We start from the raw sequence: 21,927 nt of genomic DNA, 5'->3' as shown, positions 1-21,927 counted from the left end.
AAAAATTTAAATGATCAAAATAAAAATTTTATATATATATATATATCGTTTTATTTTGTTTTGTTTTATTTATTGATTTTTGTTTTCTAATCAGTTTTTTTATAATTTTAATTCTTTTTATTTTTTTATTATATATTTATAATCTTTTATTTATTGTTTAGTAGTAGATTTTCACACACATTCTCTTCCCAGTTACATCATATTATTTACCTTTGTGTCATTTTTTAAAAATTTTTTTAAAGTATTTTCTCGGTAAAAAAGTCATACCTTTTTTATATTTGTAATATGAGATTGGATCTTTTTGTCTCCAATTTTCTCTCTCCTCCAATCTTACTCATCGCCTCAAGCTCACTATCGGCGGCCTCTGGTCGTCGCCTCGACTAAAATTATACCCTAGGGGAAGGTGAACCCGGGGGTCGCTATCAGGGCGATCAACGTCGAAATTCGGCCAAATTTAAGCAGGGACTCAAATCATCGACGAAGGAAAGTTTACTCAAATCCGGTCGAATTTCGGGGTTGATCGCGTCGATGGCGAACACATTCACCTTCCCCCTAGGATATAGTTTTAATCGGGGCGGCGGCCGAAGGCCGCCGGCAATGCCGCCGACAATGGGCTAGGGCAATGAGTGGGACACGGGGACAAGTGATATTGAGATAGAAAATACGATATCTTATAATCTTTATTTTTTTTAATAATAGATTTTAGGAGTTATTATTTATAAAAAATTTGAAAGTAAAATATGGATAAAAAATTAAAAAAAAATTAATGAAATAAATAATAAACAAAATTTATTTTAAAAAATAAAACTAAGGAAGTAAATAAAATTGAAAAAAATAGAATTAAAGAAAGTAAATAAAATTAGAAAAAAATAAAATAATTTATTATTTTAAAAAGAAGGGTAAAAAAGTCATTTAATAGAGGAGAGATGATGTTCTGTCAGAGACTCAGAGAGGGTGGGAAAAATAATTTACTTAATAAAATCTCGACCAGGCAAATAGCGCTTATTCAAATTACCTGTCAGACTTTTTCGCCATTTTAAAACTTGATTTTAAAATATAATTAAGTATTTTTATTAAATTGTATATAAATGATTTATGTATAATATTTTGATTAAGTTAAATTTTAGAAAATAATTTATATATTATTTTATTTTTTAAAAAATACTTTTTTTTAACAAAAATAAAAATTAGGGAAGTTCTTTTAATTTTTACCCCGGATTTTATTCATTTACCCAGACGAACGGGCAAACAGATCTGGGGTCCGGTTTCCTCTTACGACAAGGGAGCCGGTTGGGTTTTTTTGGACTGGTTCATGTTTTTGCGTTCCCAATCCCACATTTCTTTCGCCGCGGATTGGAGGTCTCACTCTCACCGCTTCTTCTCTTCTCTGGCGTTCGACAGACCAGACCTTGCTCAGTTCCTTGAATTCCTTCGGTACTGTTCTCTCCCTATCCATGCCCATCTCTATGCTTGTCGTGTTGCTTGCGGTAACTTGTTTCTTCTGGCGGATTAATCTCGGTTTAGGGTTTCGATCTGAAGTCGTACGGTTGGTGTCATTTCGTTTCGGGAATGCCATGAACACGGGTTGCTCCTCGATCGGCTGTGATTGCTGCTCTTTTTATCCATCTCAGAGACGTAGAATCTGGGATGGTTGTTTTTATTTTTGTTATTTTTTTTTCTAAAGAAAACTGATTTCATTTTCCAAACCAGCGATGCCAACTCCAACAAAACATACAGTGTCTCTGGACCTATGAATAAGCGTTTCACTAGTGAATGATGATTTTGATCTGGTTGGAACTGGCCGTCCTGCTTTTAATCCTTCTGTTTCCAATCATCTCTGTCCCTCAATTTCTCTTTCATATAGGTCGGCGAGGATTCCTCACCTATTATAGATTCCTGACTCATGTCTTGTTTGAGGTTGTAGTAGGTCTTGCTATCAAGTTATTTGTGAAAAAAATGGTCGTAAACTAAAATTTTGTGAGGCACCCCTGTTGAATGAAGAAGTATTATGTGCCTGAAATCAGACTTATGGAATGTTACAGTGCAGATTATGTAAGGAAAGCTTAATACCTTCAGCTGCTAATGAAATCTTTTGGTTTGCTTAATTTGATACGAGCATGTCTGTTTTTACTTGGGAATTTGCTTTCCGTACTTTGGCTCCTTTTTATTTTTTGGGGACAAAAATGAAACTTTTGATTTCGTGGTCACCGAGCCATAATGCTTCCTTGTAACAAATGTATCTTGTAGTCTGGGTTTACTTGGATAGATAACAAGAAGGAAGCTGGAAGGAGGTAAAGCAACTTGTAAATGTGCAGAGGTGATCCATGATCCACGTGCATTTTTATGACATTTTCCCTCTCCCTCCTAGTCTCCTACCTATCTACCTGAGTAAAAGCAGCCCTGCGCTGAAGTCATTTCATTTGAACTTTAATTACTTGCACTACATAATATCTAATAGTACTAGAAACAAGTTATACACACTCACATAATTATTGTTTTACTTAGTTACTTTAAATCAATCAATATTATTTATTTGCAAATTTCCTAAAACATTTTCTTTATTTTTTTTTCTGATCTCAGGTTACACATAGTAGCCCATTGGGAAATCCAGAGAATTTTTATTCATTGTTTGTCATAATGAAGGGGCTCTAATTTGGAACTGATTCCTTGACCTCTTGATACAAATTCTATGATGTCTGGGCTTCTAAATGTAACTCCATTCTTTGGTTTTACAAAATATGTCACATGCTTTTTCTATAAATCCATATACTTTTAATATTGGTATTGAATGCTGCTACCAATCTCTTCTTTCTATTATACTTCCGATGGAGTATCTGTATGGCATTTATCGTTTTGTTTCATTTCATTTTTGACTGTATTACTCTTGCTTCTATCAGGATCTAGTCATTTAAAAACTTTGATTATAATTCACAGGTTTTTTTTAATGGTTTAAGTAATCTACATTGTCAACAGCTGCTTGATAATGAAATTACCGATGGTTTCTTAGACCTAGTTATTTCTTATTTATTGCACTACCTCTGCCTTTTTTCATCCACTCAACTGTCGTTGGTCTCTAGTTTCATAATTAATTTTGTTATATTTGCTTAACCTTTGCTTAGTTATAATGCAAGTTAATGGACAATGGGTTCTTCTTTGTTGGCATCCTCTATACCTATGTTAATGGGGTAATCGTTATTTATACGTATATCCACCAAATGAGAAAACTTGAGTTTTATGGGAGAATTGGTAAGTATTCAGTGGTGCCTTATTTTCTCCATGTATAATTAGCTATGTTGTTTTATGAGCACACATCACAAACGTTACCAGAACTTAAACTTTGGAACTTGAGGAGATGTACATGTATTTAGTGTCATATGCATTAGTCTTACTGTGTGTGTCAAATTATCTGCTGTTTGCAACCGTGCAAAATTTTACCAGCCTCTCAAACTTATCTTCAAGCTTTGATATATCATTGTACTCTTGGAGTCCAAATTGCAGAATGATCAGTTTCTTTTGAGTTGTTTTATTAGACTATGTAATATCTGTGTTAATTCTATAGTAATCATTGTGATTGCCTATTTTATGGATTTTACATGGTTTCAGGAACTTAATATGTACCATGATTGAATGAGCTAGTTTGTACTGACAAATGATATCTAATTTAGGTTTTCTATCAAAATCCTAGCATTCATTGTTTTGTTTGAATACTATTCTTCCTAGTTAGTTAGGAAATTTTCAACAATTTCCAGAACACTTCCTGATCATGGTTGTCAAAATCTCTCACTCTAGATGGATCAACATTGACCTTTACTGACTGGATATATTTTAAGAAATAAGGCATACAGAGAGATGCCTTTAAGATATATTGAATACCATAGGAAAACAACACCCACAGCTTAGATCTCAAATATTGACTGAAATCAAGTGAGTATTGGATTAATTAATTGATTTCTTGCACAATAAGTCAAGGCTTTGCCAACATTTTTTGCTTGATTCAATGATTCCGACTTAGGTACCAATTTTAAAAAATTAGAACACAAAAATGGAAAAGGGAAAGTAATCAGACATGAAAGGGAGAAAGGGTAGAGAGAGCTTACCATTTAACGATGAGAAAGAATAACACATTGGGTTTATACATGGGAGGAGCACACGCTTCTATGCGAGGGAGTGTTTTTGCATGCATAATGTAAGAATGGTGGAGTGTGGAGATTATTGATTTTGTGAGTTGAAAGCATGAGACAGTTGACAGCGAACTATGAGGTGAGAACATGCAACTTAATATATTAACATTAATCATGATATGCAATTAATTTAATAATGTGATACCATCAATGCATTTAATAACCCCTCTCACTCCCTAGCCAACTTGGCGGTTGGCTATAAGCTGACCCCGTAATTTATCTCCTTTCACATAACCTGAGGACGGGTTGTAAGGGGGCGCCTGGGGTGAGCATAATCACCTTTTGCTACAATTGAACATTTTTGTTATCTCATAAGGGTAGCTCGGCGCACGAAGCTCCCACTATGCAGGGTCCCGGGGAAGGATTCATTGTACGCAATCCTACCTTGTTTTTTTTTTTCGCAAGAGGCTTGTTTCCAGGATTCGAACGCGTGACTTTTTGGTCACAAAGCAACAACTTTACCGTTGTGCCAATGCTCCCCTTCATTTTTTTTTTATTATCTTATACTTTAAATAATTTTATTTCATTCTATCTTTGTTTTTTGAATCTTTTCATTTGATTCCTTTTAAAGTGATAAAATCAAAACTTTATTTTTTTGACCGTTTATACAGACATGAATACAAACCTTACAATCATGGTTCTCATTATATTATTGCTACATAAATTCTGTCCCTTATTTATTTATGCTTCAACTCACTTCCTAGAAATGGAGAAACATCATCTTTATTGTGGAAAAAAATATGATACAGTTGGAGATGATTTCACTTGTTGGAACTAAATATTTTTTGGTAATTGCAAATGTTCAGATAAAGCATTATTATACGATAACATGACATGGTCTTGCTTTTTCCCATACCTAGTTAAAACCTGGCTTATGATAGTGTTTTGATTTGTCTTATTTTTCTTGATAAAAATGCTGAACCTTTTGGTGACAGTCAACGCTTAATGGTTCAACATCAAATCTTGACTCCTCAGGCAGACCCTATGCTACATCATTTTCTGGCCAGGCTGCTACAACGCCTGGATTTCATCCTTCTGGTTAGACATTCTCACTTTAAACTTTGTTGAACATATACCTGTGGATTTTTCTTAACTGTTTGCACAAAAATAGGTGCTCTGCAGGGATTGCATAACATTCATGGAAGCTACAATCTACCAAACATGCCTGGTTCACTTGCATCAAGAAATGCAGCTATGGGTGGTGTCCCTTCAGGAGGTGTTCAACAACCAGGGGGAAACATTCCTAGTGGGCGGTTTGCATCAAACAATATTTTGGTTGCATTGACTCAGGTTTGATCCCAGTTTAATTGCACATCAGTTCACTGGATCAGATGGTCTTTTGAACATGTTCAGGCGTTAATATCTGCTTAGCTATGTGTTTTTTTGTCACATCATGTTTTGGAAGAAGCTTGTGCAGTATGAGCATTTTTTTTACTGATTAGAAATCACAGTTGGTAAAGGGTGGGCAATTAGCTAGAGCAGTAAGTGATGTTTAATCCCACATGGCCTCAGCTGCATCATATGATTTGTATGTTCTCTTGAATGTGTGATGTGGCATTGGTTCCTGTTTAGCTGTGTTTGGTTCTTGTAGTTAAATATTAAAATATGACTCTCTGAGCTATTGTCTTTTGCATTAGTTGTTTTCTGGAATTTGAGTTTTTTCTTGTTCTTATTTTTTTTTTCATGCAGATGACTCATGGCTCTGGTGTTACAAATAGAGGGGGTATTAATGTTGGAAACCATTCTTTTGGTAATAGTAATATGAATGGAGTTGGGTCTATTTCTGGCATTTCTCCAAATTCGGCTACTGTCAACCGTAGTTCTGTTCCAGGTTTGGGTGTATCTCCCGTTTTGGGTAATGTTGGCCCAAGACTTGCAAGTTCTATGGGGAACATCATTGGTGGTGGTAACATGGGAAGAAACATTAGCTCTGGAGGACTATCAGTACCTGGTTTAGCCTCGCGTGTAAACTTATCTACGAATAGCGGATCAGGAAGTCTCAATGTACAAGGACCCAACAGACTAATCAGTGGCATGCTCCAACAGGGTAGCTTTCTTTATTTTTTTTTTTAAGATCTCCTATTTGCATAATCTAGAAACTTTATTTGGCACACGTTCTATTTATATGCTTCTGTGCAAATTTGCTTGCAATTAGGCTTATTGCTCCCCGTGTGATGTTTTGTACCAAGAACACTAAACTTGCAAAATTAGGCTTTTTGCATACAAGTTTTAGCCAATATGAAATTTACGGTAACTACAATCGATATATTCTAGTTTCCTGTATCTATCATATGTAAATTTTGGTACTCTAGTTCAAATTCTACATTTCAGCTATACTCCTGCAGATGCAATCATTTTGACTGGAATCTCAAATTCTATTTGATTTGTATGTGTACATGTATTTGTGCTTCCGTCTTATGGAGGCATCTATTCATTTTTATTGAAGTTATTTATTAAGAAAATAAACTGAGATTGTTCCACTTAAATGGTTAGCTAATCCACAAATGATTAGCATGCTTGGCAACTCATATCCTACATCTGGAGGATCACTATCTCAGAATCAAGGTGGGAACAATCCATTAAGCTCTATGGGAATGTTGAATGATGTTAATGCTGCTGATAGTTCTCCTTTTGATATGAATGATTTCCCTCAATTATCTGCAAGGCCAAGCTCAGCTGGAAGTCAACAAGGGCAACTGGGTATTTGGATATAACCTGTTTACTTAATTGTTTTTCTCAAATTTTCTTTAAATGCAACATCAACCATTTGTGAATGCTTAGGTGCAACACGTAAGCAAGGAGTTGGTGTCAACTCCATTGTCCAGCAAAATCAAGAATTTAGCATACAAAATGAAGATTTCCCAGCTTTACCAGGATATAAAGGTATTTTTTTTCCTACACAAGCCTTCATGTTTTCTTGAAAATGAAACTGTGTATCTGTGCTGTTTGAGTTGTTGCATGTTTATATGTTTCCTCTGGAAGCCAATTTACTGCTTTATTGTTATTCTCATGTTCTCAGTTCAACTTTCAGTAAGTTTGTTGTTGCTTTTTCAAAAATCTTATGTATTTATTTACGTGGTTGGATGAGCCACTTAAGTCTTAGGTTGGGTTGCCTAAATGGATGTTTTTTGAACATTGGAAGCTTTTATGAATTTCTTTAATTAAATCAAGGGAAATTCAAACATGGTTTCATTGTTTCTAATGAAGTCTTTTTTTGGTCTTTGGCTCCAAGCCTCTGGCCATTTATCATATTAAATTCACTTTTTTGCAACCCTATTATCCAATATATGTCACTTTTAACTATTTTCATACCATTCAAGGTGAATAATCTTTTGCTCTGCATCCTCTACTGGATGAAATTGTCCCTTTTATGAGATGGATATGCTGCTCTTGTTAAACTAACATCGTCAAGCTGTTCTTGTCTCAATTATTTAGGGTTCAACTGTATGATTTTGAATTGACTAGTGTTTTCTTCGATTAAAAGTAATGAATCATATTTTATTATATTGACTTGTGTTTTCTATGGTCTCCCTCTACCCCTCACACCTTTAATTGTAACAGATTTAAATTATATGAGTTGATATTTACCAAACTGAGAGTGAATCTATGTAAATGCTCTCTCTCAATCACACACATAACTATACATTTTATTTGTATGCATATTTTCCTAGCTAGTAATGCCGTCTCTTACACAAATTTCATTGTAAGCATTCTTGTGTCAGGGTAATAATGATTTGAAACAAGTTTTCACTATCTGTTGGGACCTTTGACACCGGCTAGACGGTCACTCTCTATGTTCGCTTCCTACAACAGCGGAAATACAAAATAACACGTATAAAATGAAAGCTAACCTTAGAAGACAATAAACAAGAAGAACAAAACCTAATGCTATGTTTCGTTTAACGTGGTTTAGAGATTATGCTCTATTCTATGGCTGTCTGTAAGATGGACGGTCCTTATCCGTTGGTGGATGATTTCTCGACAAATTCCGGCTAGCACAATCCTCGTTCTCAGTGGAGAAACCTCACTACAAACTCGATCACACTTGGATTGTACTTGAGGGCTTGGGAGACTCTAATTAGGGGTTAACCATCTCTAATTTCGTCAATCTGAGCTACTCACCCCGAACTCTCTTAAATAAAACTTGGGAGGAACAACTTGTTATTCTTGTTGTTATCAGTTGACTGGTCACACCACCAGTCAACTGATCCTCTGTGGAATTCAACCGTTATAACCCAACAACTCGATACTAATTGACTGGTGTCAGGAATAGTCGACTGGTTCACTTCGGTTGAAAGAATAGAAGCATTCTGTTTTCTTCCAGTCCAACTACCAGTCGACTGATACATACATTAGTCGACTGATAAATCCTAAACCTAGGATATTACCCCGAGACAATCTCTCAGTACTTGTTCTCGCCTGCATAACCTTGATTTTGCCTTCTAGTCTCCTCCACCAGCCTCACGTTCCTTGGATGCCTCCCCATCCTTCACATCTTGTCTTCTGGAGCTTCTATCGGTCTTGTCCTTGTTGTCGGGTCTTCCATTGCCAAAAGACTCCTCACCTCCGGGATTTCAACCTTGCCAAGTCACACTTGGACTTACGTTGCCAAGACTACATGCTTGGACTTACATTGCTAAGACTCAACTTAGACTTTCACCATTGCTAATATCCCACTTGAACTTTTCTGTATCTACACACTCAAAGGCACATCAAATACAAAAATAAACCTGACTTAAACATTTGCCCAAACATCAAAACCTAGGGCACATAGATTGCTCCAACAATTTTTCCCTTTTGATGCTTGGCAACCCATTTAAGTTAGGGAAATATAAATGCAATAATAGTGCAAATAGACATGTAATCTACACATGCATGAGTCATGAAACATAACCCTAGACTCCCCCTTCACCTAAGCTCCCCTTGAGCTAGGATTTCCCCCTTTGCCAATAAATGAGCAATCAATCCTCCTTTACCTAAGCTTCCTCTTGAGCTAGGATTTCTTGCAAGGTGTGTAGGTTTCCCACTTAAACCTAACACTTCTCCCCCTTTGCCAATTATCAAAAGAGCTCCAACAATATCCCAATTACTGGATTCTTTAACCTTTAAAGATTATAATTATCATGTATTAATCCCCTATAAGATTAAATATCAAATTGTTGAAAAACAATTTCAGCCTATATCAGTCGACTGCCATATTCCCCAGTCAACTGATCTCATCGAAATAACCTCACAGAACCATTCTGTGCTTTAAAAACACTGTTATCAGTTGGCTGGTATCTGAGCCGGCACCCTATTTCAGCCCCAAATAACATTCTGAACCCATTTTCAGAAATGCATAAAAAATTCCATATACTTCCAAAAATTTTCAAATTTTGTGGAGAGGTATGTTTTATCAGTGTCAACTTGGGAAAAATACATTTAAAAATATACATGTCTCTGATCCTAAGATTGATACAAAACTCAAAAGTAACTAAATTGTTAAATTGAATCTTGACCTAAAATCTTAGTTTTGGCTTCCTCTTGGTGTATCTGCCCATACTAAACTATACTGCATCCCTAGCATTAGTTTCTATGGTATCTATACATCAAAAATCAATTTTCATGCAATATGAACCCGATTCATATTTTCATGCATGAAACTTAATTCAATTGTGTCAATTCCTTGGATTTGAGACTCAAGTCCATTTCCAAACCCTTTGGCACATTCAATGACTTGTCTATAATCCCAAGCACGATTCACATGAGATCCATTGACCATGGGTCTTAAAAAGACTTTGAGTTTCCCCTATAGCTCTTAGCCTTAGCCACTTCTCTAGGTGACTCATCCACTATGACTAGACCACATCGGTGCACCTCGGGTGACACTTGGCCTACAAACCTAACATTTTTAACCTTGTCCTTGGTTAATTTCTCCTTATCTTTAAATGACTTTTCCTTGTCATTTCTTGACCTCTCCTTGTTATAATCATATGCCACCCTAGCATATGACTTCCTCTAGCCTTGGAAGATTCTCCCTTGCCACTTGCACTATTTGGCCTTAGGGGACTCTACTATGGCATACCTGTCAAAGTGCTCCATAGGTAACTTCCCCTTACCCTTGCTTGATGAAGACCGGTATCCCAAACCGGATCTATCACTATTGGGTCTTTGGCTACCCAATATCCTATCAAGCCCTTTAGATCCATTAATGAATCTACCTAGGATTTTTTCTACCCTATCAAGTTTCTCCCTCAAAGCTTGATTTTCCAATTCTATGTTTCTAACCCTAGAATCCACTTGTCCACCTTGGACACTTCTAGACCTATCCACCTTTCTAGGCATGTGTCTCCCATATTGGGATTATTGCCTAGATCCTTCACTACCTTCCTCTCCTTAGACATGGTAGTTTGATTCTTATTAGGTCTAACCTTTAGTTTCGACTTCCTAGAGTTACCAACCATGTTAACTCTATTCCTATTATTATACCAAAATCCATAATTATGCATGGGTAAATAATCTACATTTTTTCTAGCATGCATATTCCTAGAACTTGAATTAATATCCGAATTAAAGTTTAAGTTAGGGTATACCTTCCTAACCTACCATTGGAGCTCCCCCTTGACATGAGCATCCATATGATTTTATCCTCCTCCATTGCTTCAATTGCTCCATTTTCATGAGTTCTCCCTTCCTTGGGCATTTTGTATGATAGTGTCTCCACTTACCACATGTAAAGCATCGAATGTGCCTCTTCTCCTTGGCACTATCTCTACAACCCACGTTAGTTTTCAAAAAAAACTTTACTAGGTTTAGGGTTTACCCCCTTTACCTTCTTGAGCGAGGCGCCCCATCTCTCCGCACTCAAAACACTTGATGTGGGCTTTAGTGCTCTTCTCGGTAGAGGTTGAGGGTTGAATTTGAGCTTCCAAGATCTCCTCACTCTCGGATTGCTCTTCTACTTCACTTGAAGATGTGGACGGTTCCACTTTTTCTTCCTCTTCGGATGTTAAGCTTGTTTCCACATCTGATTGGTCCTCCTTTTGGACTAATGCGCCCTTCTTCTTGGGCTCTACTTCTCGTTTTTGTGTAGGGTTTTCATGAAGAGCAACGTTCTTGTGTAGGGTTTTCATGAAGAGCAATCACTTTGCTCCATAGCTCATGAGCACACTTGTACTCATGTACACGCGACACAATATTAGAAGGTAATAAATTCAACACGATTCTAGCTATCTCCTTATCCGTCTTCGATTGCTCCCTTTGCTTCTTGGTCCAATACCGAGGTCAGAAATCCTTCCCCTTCTTGTCCCTTGGAAGTTCAAAAGGAGCTTCCAACGCGGTCCAATGGTCCCAATCCATTTGGAACCACGTCTCCAACCGTTTCCTCCAATACTTGAAATCATCTCAATCGTATGGAGGTGGGATTCGGATATCCCATCCTAGTGGTCCTTCGGACTCTATCTTCTTCCTCTAGCACTTGCTCCTTCCAGCGATTAGTCCTTCAAGAGCGCTTCTTGCTCTGATACCAATTGTTGGGACCTTTGACATCAGCTAGAGGGGGGTGAATAGACGGTCACCCTCTACTTTCGCTTCCTACATTTGCTAGAGCAGCGGAAATACAAAATAACAAGTATAAAATGAAAGCTAATCCTAGAAGGCAATAAACAAGAAGAACAAAACTAACGACATGCTTCGAATAACGTGGTTCGGAGATGATGCTTCTATTCCACGGCTGTCCGTAAGGTAGACGATCCCTATCCGTCGGTGCATGATTCCCCGGCAAATTTCGGCTAGCATAATCCTCCTCGTTGGAGAAACCTCGCTACAAACTTGATCACACTTGGATTGCACTTGAGGGCTTGGGAGACTCTAATTAGGGTTAATCACTTCTAATTTTGTCAACCTGAGCTACTCACCCTGAACTCAGTTAAATAAAGCTCGGGAGGAACAACTTGTTGTTCCTGTCGTTACCAACCGACTGGTCACACCACCAGTCAACTGGTGGTGTGATCAGTCGACTGGTCCTATGTGAAATTCAACCGTTACAATCCAACGGCTTGATACCAATCGACAGGTGTCAGGACTAGTCGTCTGATCCACTTCGATTGAGAAAATAGAAACATTCGGTTCTCTCCTAGTCCAACCACCAGTCGGCTGCTAAATCCTAAACCTAGGATTTTACCCTGAGCACAATCTCTTAACACTTGTCCTTGCCCACACAACCTTGACCTTCTAGCCTCCTCCATTGCCAAGATCCCACTTGAACTTTCTTGTACCTGCACACTCAAAGGCACATCAAATACAATAATAAACTTAACTTGAACCTTTATCCAAACATCAAAACTTAGGGCATTTAGATTGCTCCAACACTATCTACTACAGTAATGACTATCATTACTGTGACTTATTTACTACAGTGTTTCTTCCTTTGGTTTGTAAATGAGCTAGTATGTATGGGCTCCTTGATATGCAAGGGAAAAAATAGATTGTATCAACAATGTGTATTTGGAATTTCATGTATATTACATATTTCATTTTTGAATATGCACAAGTTTTGTAGGCTTGTCTAAATTTCAATTGGTATTTAGATGTATATACTGGATGAACATAATTTGAATTTTTTGGATTTAATTGTGAACTCTCTTTTGTGATTATAATAACATGCTTGTCTTGTGTCTTGCTGGGATAAATCTCATGTAATGTTTGTTATTTGCACTTTAACAATCACCAATCATCATCATGATCGAGCCATTGTAGTCTTAGATATTTGGGGTTGCTACTTATATCTTTTTCCTCCATTCAGCTTGTGCAAAGGTATAGATTACATTGTAATATTCAAACTAAATCATATGTAATTATGCAAAGTAGAGATTACATTGGCTTCCTACTCATTATACTTGCAATTATATTCAATTTCTCTGTGTTGTGTACTGGTTATTTTTGAACATGTCCATACCATCTTAACCTATTTTGTTTAATTTTATTATCTATCAGAGCTATTGTGGATTTGCAATCAAGTGCTTGTGGATGCCATTGCATTACCTATTTTTTACTTTCCTGTTTAGGTGGTAGCTCAGATTTTTCTGTGGATTTGCATCAGAAGGAACAACTTCATGAAAGTATTTCTAGCTTGCAGTCACAACATTTACCTGTCAGTTGAACTTGCTGAATTTGTTTGAGTATCCTGTTTTTTATCATAATTTACTTCACTTATCTCATAATTTGATCATCAAGTAGATGACAAGATCTACTGGATTTAGCATAGGAGGGAGTTTCCAACCAAACCGTCAACAACAGCAGTTGCATTCTACGGCAGCCAGTGGTGGTGGGCTTCCTTTTATGCCCGGAAACAATCAAGATCTACGATTACATGGCTCTGATTTCTTTCCTTCTTCTCATGTGAATTATCATTCACAGGTAACTTATCCCATCTAATGTTTTTTTTTCTTCAAGAAAGACTAATTTTAAATCATTGTATATATGCTATTAATTATATGGTTTCACCCTTGATCTTGTGCAGATACAAAACAGTGGAGCCCCTAGTATTGGAATCAGACAATTGAACTCTCCTACACCCGGTTCTGGTATGAGTGCATATGAGCAGCTGATGCAGCAATATCAACAACTGCAAGGCCAATCTCAATTTCGACTACAGCAAATGCCTGATGTTAGTCAATCCTATAGAGATCAGAATGTAAAGTCATCTCAGGGATCACAAATACCTCCTGATCCATTTGGTTTACTAGGCTTGTTGAGTGTTATTAGGACGAACGATCCCGACCTATCATCTCTTGCATTGGGAATTGATTTGACTACACTAGGACTGAACTTGAACTCTACTGAGAATATTCATAAAACATTTGGTTCTCCATGGTCTGATGAACCTGCAAAGGGGGAGCCAGAGTATTGCATTCCCACGTGTTATTATTCCAAACCTTCTCCACCCCTTCATGTAAAGCTTGTGCATTTTTTTTTTGTTTTAATGTACATCCTGAGTAAATGATTTAATAATTCTCATTTGTGGTTGCAGCAAGTATATTTCTCGAAATTTCAGATATCAACCCTGTTTTACATTTTCTATAGGTATTTTATACCACTCTTTTATTTTCATGCTTCTCTTACAAGTGTTATTCCTTTAATTTTTTTTTCTTGTTTGTTATCTTGATTTTTGCAGTATGCCTAAAGATGAAGCTCAACTTTATGCGGCTTATGAACTGTAATTTCTCCACTTTAGCCTTATTTGTGTGCTCCAGTTTTTGTTCTGTTTTATGGTTTTCAATTTGGGTTCCACTACCTAAACTAGTATGTTTGTGTTGACATTCTTAAAATGGAACTCTTTGTTTTTCAATACCAGTTTTCATTTTCATTTACTGAAGCATTTTTATTTAAATTTTTAATCAAACAAATCGAGTGGTGTTAAGCTTTCTGTTTCTTGTCCAATGAATATTAGAGCTCGAGTTTGGTATCATGTAATTTGCATCAGCGTTCTAACAATCGTCCTGTCTGCTTCATAGCCTTCCAACTGTCTTATCAGAAGCTTTTGCAGGTATTCCCGAGGATGGTTCTACCACAAAGATCCACAGTTTTGGTTTACAAGAGTTCCAAACTCAGAGCCTCTTGTGAAGACACATGCATATGAAAGAGGATCATACCTATGTTTTGATCCCAACACATGGAGCACAATTTTGAAGGTTTGGCACGAGACAATTGCTGCATTGTTATTCTTCATTTTCAGTCACTTGATGTTCCTGCTTGTTGGAATGCAGGATCACTTTGTTTTGCAATACGAAGCCGTGGAAAAGAAACCAATACTCCCTTCCGATCGTCTTTAGGTTTGACCAAAAAAGTCCTTGTAAAACAGGTAGTCATTTTTGAATAAAGAATTCCATTCGAATTCTTTGTTTTTCCCAGTTGAGTGTTTTATGTATAGTCTTTCACCTTGGTTGGCTTGTCCTTGCAGACTCGCATTTATTTCACTGTAGCGTAGCATTAAACTCACTTTTCTTAAGGGGGAAAGTTCCTCTACAAGTGACAGAGCTTTGGACCCATTAATACGGTAATATTTGCAACTTTGTTATCATTACAGTAATCATAGATAGCAAAAGGTTAAGAGTTGATACTCTAGTTTTTGATTGTCTTTCTATGAATTGCGCTTCACACAGAGTCGTCTACATTTCCAAACGGACTAGAGCTTCTCTCTCTTGGATATTGTTGAATTGGCTATAACAATTTTCAGAGGATATAGCATGGTCAGTTCCCCCAGTATCCTAATTTACCTTATTTTGCAGCTAAGATTTGTATGACAATTCATTATCTTGTACTATAATTTCAATGTCAGAATTGGCTTTGCATTGATATGTCATGTAACCATCTTTCAATTTGTTAGTAGAAAATAGAGAATATCTTTTCTGGTCAGACTGATAATCTGTTCCATGTTTGTAAAACAAAGAGTTAAAAAAAAAATCTGATTTGTGCCAAATGGGGCACCACTAGGCAGCTGTATTAAGCACTGTGTTGACATCTCCTAGGTCTGTATGGACCGGACTAATCGGTCCCATTCCGAGCATGACTTGTAGTCTAGCGCTGGCTCATGCCGGAAGTTAATAATAAAAAAAATATCATAAAAATTGTCTGAATCGTTCAGATAACGTTGGATAAACCATTCTAAACAATATAAAATTTTAAAATTATTTTTAGAGACCGAACGTGGTACTGCACCGAATTTTTTTCCAAATAAAATTTTCAACCATAATCTTATTCTTATGCCTATCCTTAATCATCCATAATCTTATTCTTAATCAATTTATCAAACATTTGATTAAATTTTTTTAAAAAATATAATTCTATCCTATTATGCATATTGAATGGAGCCTTGGACACAGAAAATTAATATGAAATTACAAAAATGGAAGATCAATATAAAATGGTATGAAATTACAAAAATGGACAGCCAGGCTAAGTCTGTGGGTTGGTTTCGAGGTTGGCGCCTGTGTTGTCTTCAGCTGGGCCTAAGGCCTTTGAGGCTCCTGCTGAACGCTATAGCCTTGCTGCTTTGTGAATTGTGAGTGATCTTTCTTAATATTTGATTTTTTTTTTAAAAAAAAAATTGTGCTAAAAATTAGTTAAAAAAAAAAATTAAAACAAATAGGGAATCCATGATTGATCAACAAGGCTAAAACGAAGAAGGCCTAGAAGTTGATTAGACTAATCTACCCATTCAAAGTTAATTTATATCGTAGACCTCTGGCAAATGATTTAACGTAGAAAGTAGATAAATAAAATTTTTATTTTTATTTAAAGCATAAGAAAACAGAACATCTTTTAAGTAATTGATTGATGAAAGTAAAAAAAGAAAAACTTTATTTGTTTATACCTTCGTTTTTTTTCTTCAAACTGCATTAAATCTTTTTTCGGTTCCACACTAATTAAATTAGGGTTCTGATGCAGTCAAGCTGGAGGAATCATAGATGTCCTTTTGCCCAGTTTGATTAACAAATAAACATGGAAATTCAATGTGAATAAGATCTTCAATGATTATTAGATTGCTATCAACGATATTCAATTTCTCCCCAATTAATTACAAAATCCTTTTAATAAAAGTTTAGACAGGTTAGCTGCATGTTTCTTACCTTGTTGTGGCCTGCAAGAACAATTGACTAAAAACAACGTAATCTCATAATTAATTCATTTAATCTAACTTGCAAATAAAATTTAATTAAACTATTATAATACTCATACCTTATGATTCTATATACAAATGAGATCATCCCTCGCTTTAAATTTCCGACAAGTTGACATTACTCCAAATGGGTTGCCAGGTTTGGCTGGTGGGTTGATAATTAATAAGAAACCCCATGCATATATATCATATTTCATCACATTAATTGCACAACAACTTGCATTATCATATTTCATCTATTATCCTTGTTTCTAGATTCATGTTGAAATCGGATAAAAGTAAAAGAAAAATAAAACAAAGTTTAATTCTCTCGACACTGTTATTACATATATTAGTAATTGTACATATTGATAATTTATTTTTTAATGTTAGAAGTTGCATGGAGAAGAAAATTTGATCTAGAACTTGAAGTACTTAGTTCATCATTAATGCGCAAGCACAACCAAATTGGAATGGTAATTAAGTGAACCTTCAATTATTTTTTTAAGCTCAGAGAGAGTCGCTATCCGAAAAGAAAACATTTAATGCTGATATAATGTAGTCACTCAGATTGAGAGCATATCCACTCCACTATCACTAAAATCACTGTGTTTCGTAATTTACCTCCTTTCAAGGACCTTTGCTATGATAGAAAAATTTTAAAAAAATGAAGATAAATCTAAATACCTTCCAATTTGAACTGAAATAGGAATCTAGGAACGCAGACATCACTGGTTACAGCAAGCAAGGAAGAGAAACTATTTGTTTTAAACTTTTTTGTGAACAATTCTGTCTGTTTTGAAGTCAGCTACAATATTGGATCAACAAAAGAAACCAAAAGTAAAAGACCGGAGTGGAGGAACAAGAGAAGAGACCACTGCAGAACATCACATGCAAGCATGTACAACATCCAGCTCTATCTTGGCCCTCGATGGCTCTCTTCACCTTCAGTGGTCCTTCCCCTCTCCTGTATCATTTCTTTTTAGAACTTAGTGCGGCTTTCTGTCACCTTGTCTAGAGTTTCCTGTACCTGGTGTGGAGGATTGTTGTATCTTGGTGGGTAATGATATAGCTAACAGCAATGGCGGCAACTACAGTAATTGTATCTTGGTGGTGAATTGGAAGAGCAAATGGTAGACTTGCTTGGCTGCCTATGAAGCTTACAATTGAAAACTACTCGAAAAGGAAAGGGAGAAGCAATACACAGGAACCATTTGCAACTTTTCTTTGGCTATATTCCACTATCTTCTTTGCTTACTAGGGTATTACTACAATCAAGTGAAAGTTGAGTGAATAAAGAAGAGGGGGTCACAATCCACTAATGGAGACTGAGGCTTACAATGATGGGGAGAGCTCACTTACTCCGCTTGGCGACTTCACATGCCGATAGCTCCGTGGCCAGAGGACAACCTGATGACGACTCCAATTTTATTGTTGCACCGTAGCAGCATTCTGAGTAGACTCGGAAGTATGCAAGCTAATTAGAATAGACTAATCGTTTTACCTTGGCATGTGGAGGAAGCATGAACTCAGAGAGGCCTTATCAGGGGAAGAAGCGATTGGCTGTAATGTGGAGGGAGCTTTTAGATGGCTGTGAGTGTTGCTAGTATTCACAATGTTCGTGGGCGTACGGTCTTCGTTGTTAGAGAGTGAATCGAGCATGAATGAATCGGTAGGGGAGGCAAATGGGCTATCGGGCAAGTTATGATCGCCGCTGCAGGAATCGAAGAGCAAGTTACAGCAATATTTCTTTCTTGCTTGAGAATAAAAGAGACAGCAATATAATTTAGTGCTTGGGAGTAACCTTTCTAGCAAATCGCCATCTTCTTTGAGGTTCGCCTCGCCGGTAGATTCATTCTTGTCATAGCCATTTGATTTCTCTTCTGTTTCAGCAACACAGATGCTCTTATCTGCACAAAAGGCGACGATCATCTGAACTAAGAAGAACTGGCATTATGAAAAAAAAACAACTACAGGCATTACCCTCATTCGGTGAGTCTTCCTGGCTACTGCTGCTGCAGAAATTGGCGCCGTTGATGCTGCTGCTATCCACGCTGCCAATCGGTTGGGCGGCAGTGATAGAAGGAGAGTTGATGGATGCTGGAGAAGATGAGAAGCTTATGTTGTTTAGGTTGAGGCGGAGACCGGTGAATCGCCTAGCTTGCAGCTCAATTGCTCGCTGCAGCTCTGCTGCTTGTTGCTGCTCTTCTAGCTTTCTTCTCATGAGTAGCTCCTGGTTGAAACTTCCATTATTGAACATCATCCGCGCTCCCGCTACAAACATTTACATGGAATTTGAGTAACAAAGGAAAGAAAAGTAAATTTAGTATTTGACGAGAGAAGAGATTGGTTGCGAGAACTAACCAAGCTGTTGAAGATCAAAGGTCTCAGCCTGCTGCTGCTGCTTCCTGAGGAAGGACAAGAGCAGTGAGACATGCCAAGAACAATGTTGTAAATCCATTGCAAGGGAAGGGAAAGAAAAGGGCATGCCTGAATTTTTCAGGGATTTTCCCCTTCTCCTTGTAAGGTTTGACGAGAACCCTGGAGTCGCAGACAAAGTGAGGATTCCCCTTGGCCAGGATCAATTTCACGGTCTCAGGGTAGACGAAGGTCACGAAGCCGAACATTCTCTTCTGTTGGAATGGGATCCTCACGTCTTGCACCGGCCCGTAGATGCTATAACCAAAGAGTAAATGTTCAAAGAATGGATTTTTGCGCACAGGGAAGGAGGACCAACCTGAAGTAATTGGAGACATCCTCTTCACTGAATGTGCTGTCAGCTGGGAAGGTCAAGTAGATCTGTCTTGAGCCAGGATTCGCCATGAAATCATTTCTTTCCATTCTTGATCTACCTATGAACTTATGGGAATCGTCACCAGCCAGCATCAATGCCGCAGCGGCCGCAGCCGCAGTCGCCGCCCTGTAGTAATTGCAGATTGTTGGTTGTGTGTGTGAGAGAGAGAGAGAGAGAGAGAGAGAGAGAGAGAGAGCTACCTTTGGCTTTCATTTTGCTGCTGCTGAAGCCAGAAGTTGAGGCATTTGCTCGAGGAAGACGAAGGTGACGGCGGCACCGAACCAGTGGGAGAGAACGGGAAGGCAGACGCCAAAAGTTGCGAAGCATCGCCCATCCTCTGGCTTTTCGACCTTAGCAGAAGTTCCTGGCACTGCTGCTCCACCGCCGCGTCCATCTTGGCCGCCACGCCGTCCTCCGGGAGCCCGTGTAGGAATCGGCAGGCGCTTCCGTTCTTGCAATAGCCTCTCGCGAAGTAGAGGCACGGCTTCCATCCGAACCCCGCGGCCGGGTCGCCGAGGCAGAGGTCCGCGGCCGAGCTGCTCCGGCGGTGGTGGTAGCCGTTGACCCCCCAGCCTATCCTACCGGGGAACATCGCGCCGTCGCCGTTGCCACTAGGACTTCGGCACTCGATGTCCAGGTTGAACGCATCGCTGCCTCCACCGGCGTTCGCAGCAACAGAAAGCAGGTGGTTGGAATTGGGGGCCGCGCCGTGGTCGCCAAGGAAAGCCAGCTGATCCGGCAGGTGGAAATCATCAATGAGCTCAGCAGCGCCATAGAAGGGCGAGAGGCCGAGATTACTAGGGCTAACCAGCTCCTCCGAGCTCTGGTGCTCATCCACCGACGCGCTCAAACCATTCCCGCCTACGCCGCTGTTGGAGCGTGAGAAAACCGGGGGCGGAGCCCACGACGACGGCGAGGAAACGGCGAGGAGCCGCGAGGCGGAGTTCTGACGGAGGAGCAACGGCGAGGCGGCGCCGGCAGGGGTTCCGGGAGCGGAGGCCGGCGCGAAGCCCAGCTCCTTTAGGGCTTTCAAGACCACGGAGTGGAGCATCGTCTCCGGGGCGAAGGCCAAGCGAATCATCTCCTGCTCGCCGTGCTCCTGCAGCAAGAGCAGCCCCATGATCCTGTGAGCGTTCTCCGGCTCCAGGCTTTGGATCCTCGACAGCACCACTCTCGTTGCCTCGTAGGCGTCCATAGCTCGACGCAAATCGATGCAAGAAGCCGCACTTCCCTCTCTCCTCTTCCCCTGTTATAGCAAACCTACCATGAACAACAACAGAGCAGAGGGAGACAGAGCATTAAAGGCTGGTGCTAACTCTATTCAGCCCTGCTGCCATTAAAAGCCATCAGAAAAGAAAGAAAAAAACAAGTAAAGCGCAAATAAAAAAGCAGATGAAACTCGTACCAACACACTCCTCTCTCCCTCCCTCACAGCTTCTCCAGCGACTCCATTTCCGAAGATAACAAGCAACTCCTCTTCCTCTTCCTCTTTCTAACTCGAGCCCGAGGTTTCTTCGGCTGCAACGCTATTCTCTTTTGCTTCCATAGCTTTAGCTATCCCCTACCGCTTTCCTCTCCGCGCGCGCTTTGGTCACAGAGGAGGGATAGATCTTAGATCTCAAAGAGCGCTCTCTCTCTCTCTCTCTCTCTCTCTCTAGCTAGCTCTCTGCTAAGTACTTTTTTTTTTTTTTTCGTAGACAAATCCAAATGGCGTTGGAATGGTCAGACGACCCCTCCACTCCATCTCTCCTCCCCTTTGTCATTGTTCTTTTGTTGTCGTTGTTGCCAACTTTTTACTGATGGGGTTTAATGTATCCCGTAGGCAGGCTACCACAAAACAACTCTGTAATATGATATTAGCTCCATAATCTCGACTCCAGGAGCTGTCTGGGGAGGTATACACAATAAAAAAAATTGAAATGATGATGACCGGAGAGTGAGTTTCAAATCGAATTGGTCTGGGTCTCAGGCTTTGTGACGGATGGGTTTGTCTTCTACTCGGGCTCAGAGGAAGCAGTAGCAGCATGCAGCAGCATGCATGGCATGCAGAGTTGAGCCTGCAGCTTTTCTGCTTTTTTTTCTTTTCTGTTTTTTCTTTCCTCCTCTTCTTCTTTTCATCTTTACTGTTGTCCTCGGCGTTTAATCACCGCACAGTGAAACGCATGGGGCCACGTGACTCGGCTTCTTCATCTTCTTCCTCCTCCTCTGCTCTACTGGAATTGAATAAAGATGCTGCGCGTCACAGTCGCAGTGCCATTTATCTATTAATCTGGCCATGGCATTTCCATTTCTCAGCGTGTTTTCGAGACATGAAG

General features: G+C 38.8%; 2 protein-coding genes and 1 non-coding gene across 9 annotated transcripts; 1 reads left to right on the top strand and 2 right to left on the bottom strand.

Annotated features, from left to right (window-relative positions):
• The first annotated feature begins 1,294 nt into the window (after positions 1-1,294).
• Positions 1,295-15,575, top strand: LOC122000708 (probable NOT transcription complex subunit VIP2). 5 transcript variants are annotated; one of them, XM_042555140.1, is made up of 17 exons: positions 1,295-1,434; positions 2,581-2,710; positions 5,117-5,219; positions 5,293-5,471; positions 5,871-5,931; positions 6,013-6,228; positions 6,675-6,881; positions 6,963-7,064; positions 13,226-13,311; positions 13,398-13,577; positions 13,681-14,112; positions 14,191-14,243; positions 14,335-14,376; positions 14,707-14,851; positions 14,927-15,021; positions 15,121-15,216; positions 15,323-15,575. In XM_042555140.1, the coding sequence occupies exons 2-15, from the start codon at positions 2,690-2,692 to the stop codon at positions 14,990-14,992; spliced, it is 1,893 nt and encodes a 630-aa protein (XP_042411074.1). In that variant the 5' UTR covers positions 1,295-1,434; positions 2,581-2,689; the 3' UTR covers positions 14,993-15,021; positions 15,121-15,216; positions 15,323-15,575. The 5 variants fall into 5 exon arrangements, with proteins under 5 accessions (XP_042411074.1, XP_042411071.1, XP_042411075.1 ...); XM_042555139.1 differs by adding an exon at positions 1,525-1,584 and having other exon boundaries at positions 1,332-1,434; positions 5,871-6,228; XM_042555137.1 differs by having other exon boundaries at positions 5,871-6,228.
• LOC122003316 lies at positions 5,142-5,219 on the bottom strand. Its single transcript, XR_006117950.1, has one exon. It is a non-coding gene; the product is annotated as a small nucleolar RNA snoR35 (small nucleolar RNA).
• Positions 15,576-17,567: 1,992 nt separating the features above from the next.
• Positions 17,568-21,340, bottom strand: LOC122000707 (zinc finger CCCH domain-containing protein 53-like). Of its 3 annotated transcripts, none has more exons than XM_042555136.1 (9): positions 21,018-21,340; positions 19,813-20,942; positions 19,556-19,738; positions 19,309-19,494; positions 19,183-19,226; positions 18,802-19,092; positions 18,623-18,728; positions 18,323-18,532; positions 17,568-18,228 (listed from the first exon to the last, which is right to left on the bottom strand). In XM_042555136.1, the coding sequence occupies exons 2-9, from the start codon at positions 20,805-20,807 to the stop codon at positions 18,195-18,197; spliced, it is 2,049 nt and encodes a 682-aa protein (XP_042411070.1). In that variant the 5' UTR covers positions 20,808-20,942; positions 21,018-21,340; the 3' UTR covers positions 17,568-18,194. The 3 variants fall into 3 exon arrangements, with proteins under 3 accessions (XP_042411070.1, XP_042411068.1, XP_042411069.1); XM_042555134.1 differs by having other exon boundaries at positions 19,813-20,939; XM_042555135.1 differs by having other exon boundaries at positions 19,813-20,872.
• Between the last annotated feature and the right edge of the window lie 587 nt (positions 21,341-21,927).

Source organism: Zingiber officinale, chromosome 7A, assembly GCF_018446385.1.
Source record: "Zingiber officinale cultivar Zhangliang chromosome 7A, Zo_v1.1, whole genome shotgun sequence".
NCBI classification, from domain to species: domain Eukaryota; kingdom Viridiplantae; phylum Streptophyta; class Magnoliopsida; order Zingiberales; family Zingiberaceae; genus Zingiber; species Zingiber officinale.
Note: the sequence above shows the minus strand (reverse complement) of the source record. Positions and strands in the feature narration are given on the sequence as shown.

Bases quoted from the DNA above. Each gene is read 5' to 3' on its own strand.
- LOC122000708 (XM_042555137.1), top strand. From the start codon at position 2,690: ATGATGTCTGGGCTTCTAAAT. The intron at 7,065-13,225 runs GTATTTTTTTTC...TTTCCTGTTTAG, and splicing joins AGCTTTACCAGGATATAAAG to GTGGTAGCTCAGATTTTTCT. The intron at 14,852-14,926 runs GTTTGGCACGAG...GTTGGAATGCAG, and splicing joins CATGGAGCACAATTTTGAAG to GATCACTTTGTTTTGCAATA.
- LOC122000707 (XM_042555136.1), bottom strand. From the start codon at position 20,807: ATGGACGCCTACGAGGCAACGAGAGTGGTGCTGTCGAGGATCCAAAGC. The intron at 19,093-19,182 runs GTTAGTTCTCGC...AAATGTTTGTAG, and splicing joins CTTTGATCTTCAACAGCTTG to CGGGAGCGCGGATGATGTTC. The intron at 18,229-18,322 runs GTAAAACGATTA...AGTCGTCATCAG, and splicing joins TGCTTCCTCCACATGCCAAG to GTTGTCCTCTGGCCACGGAG.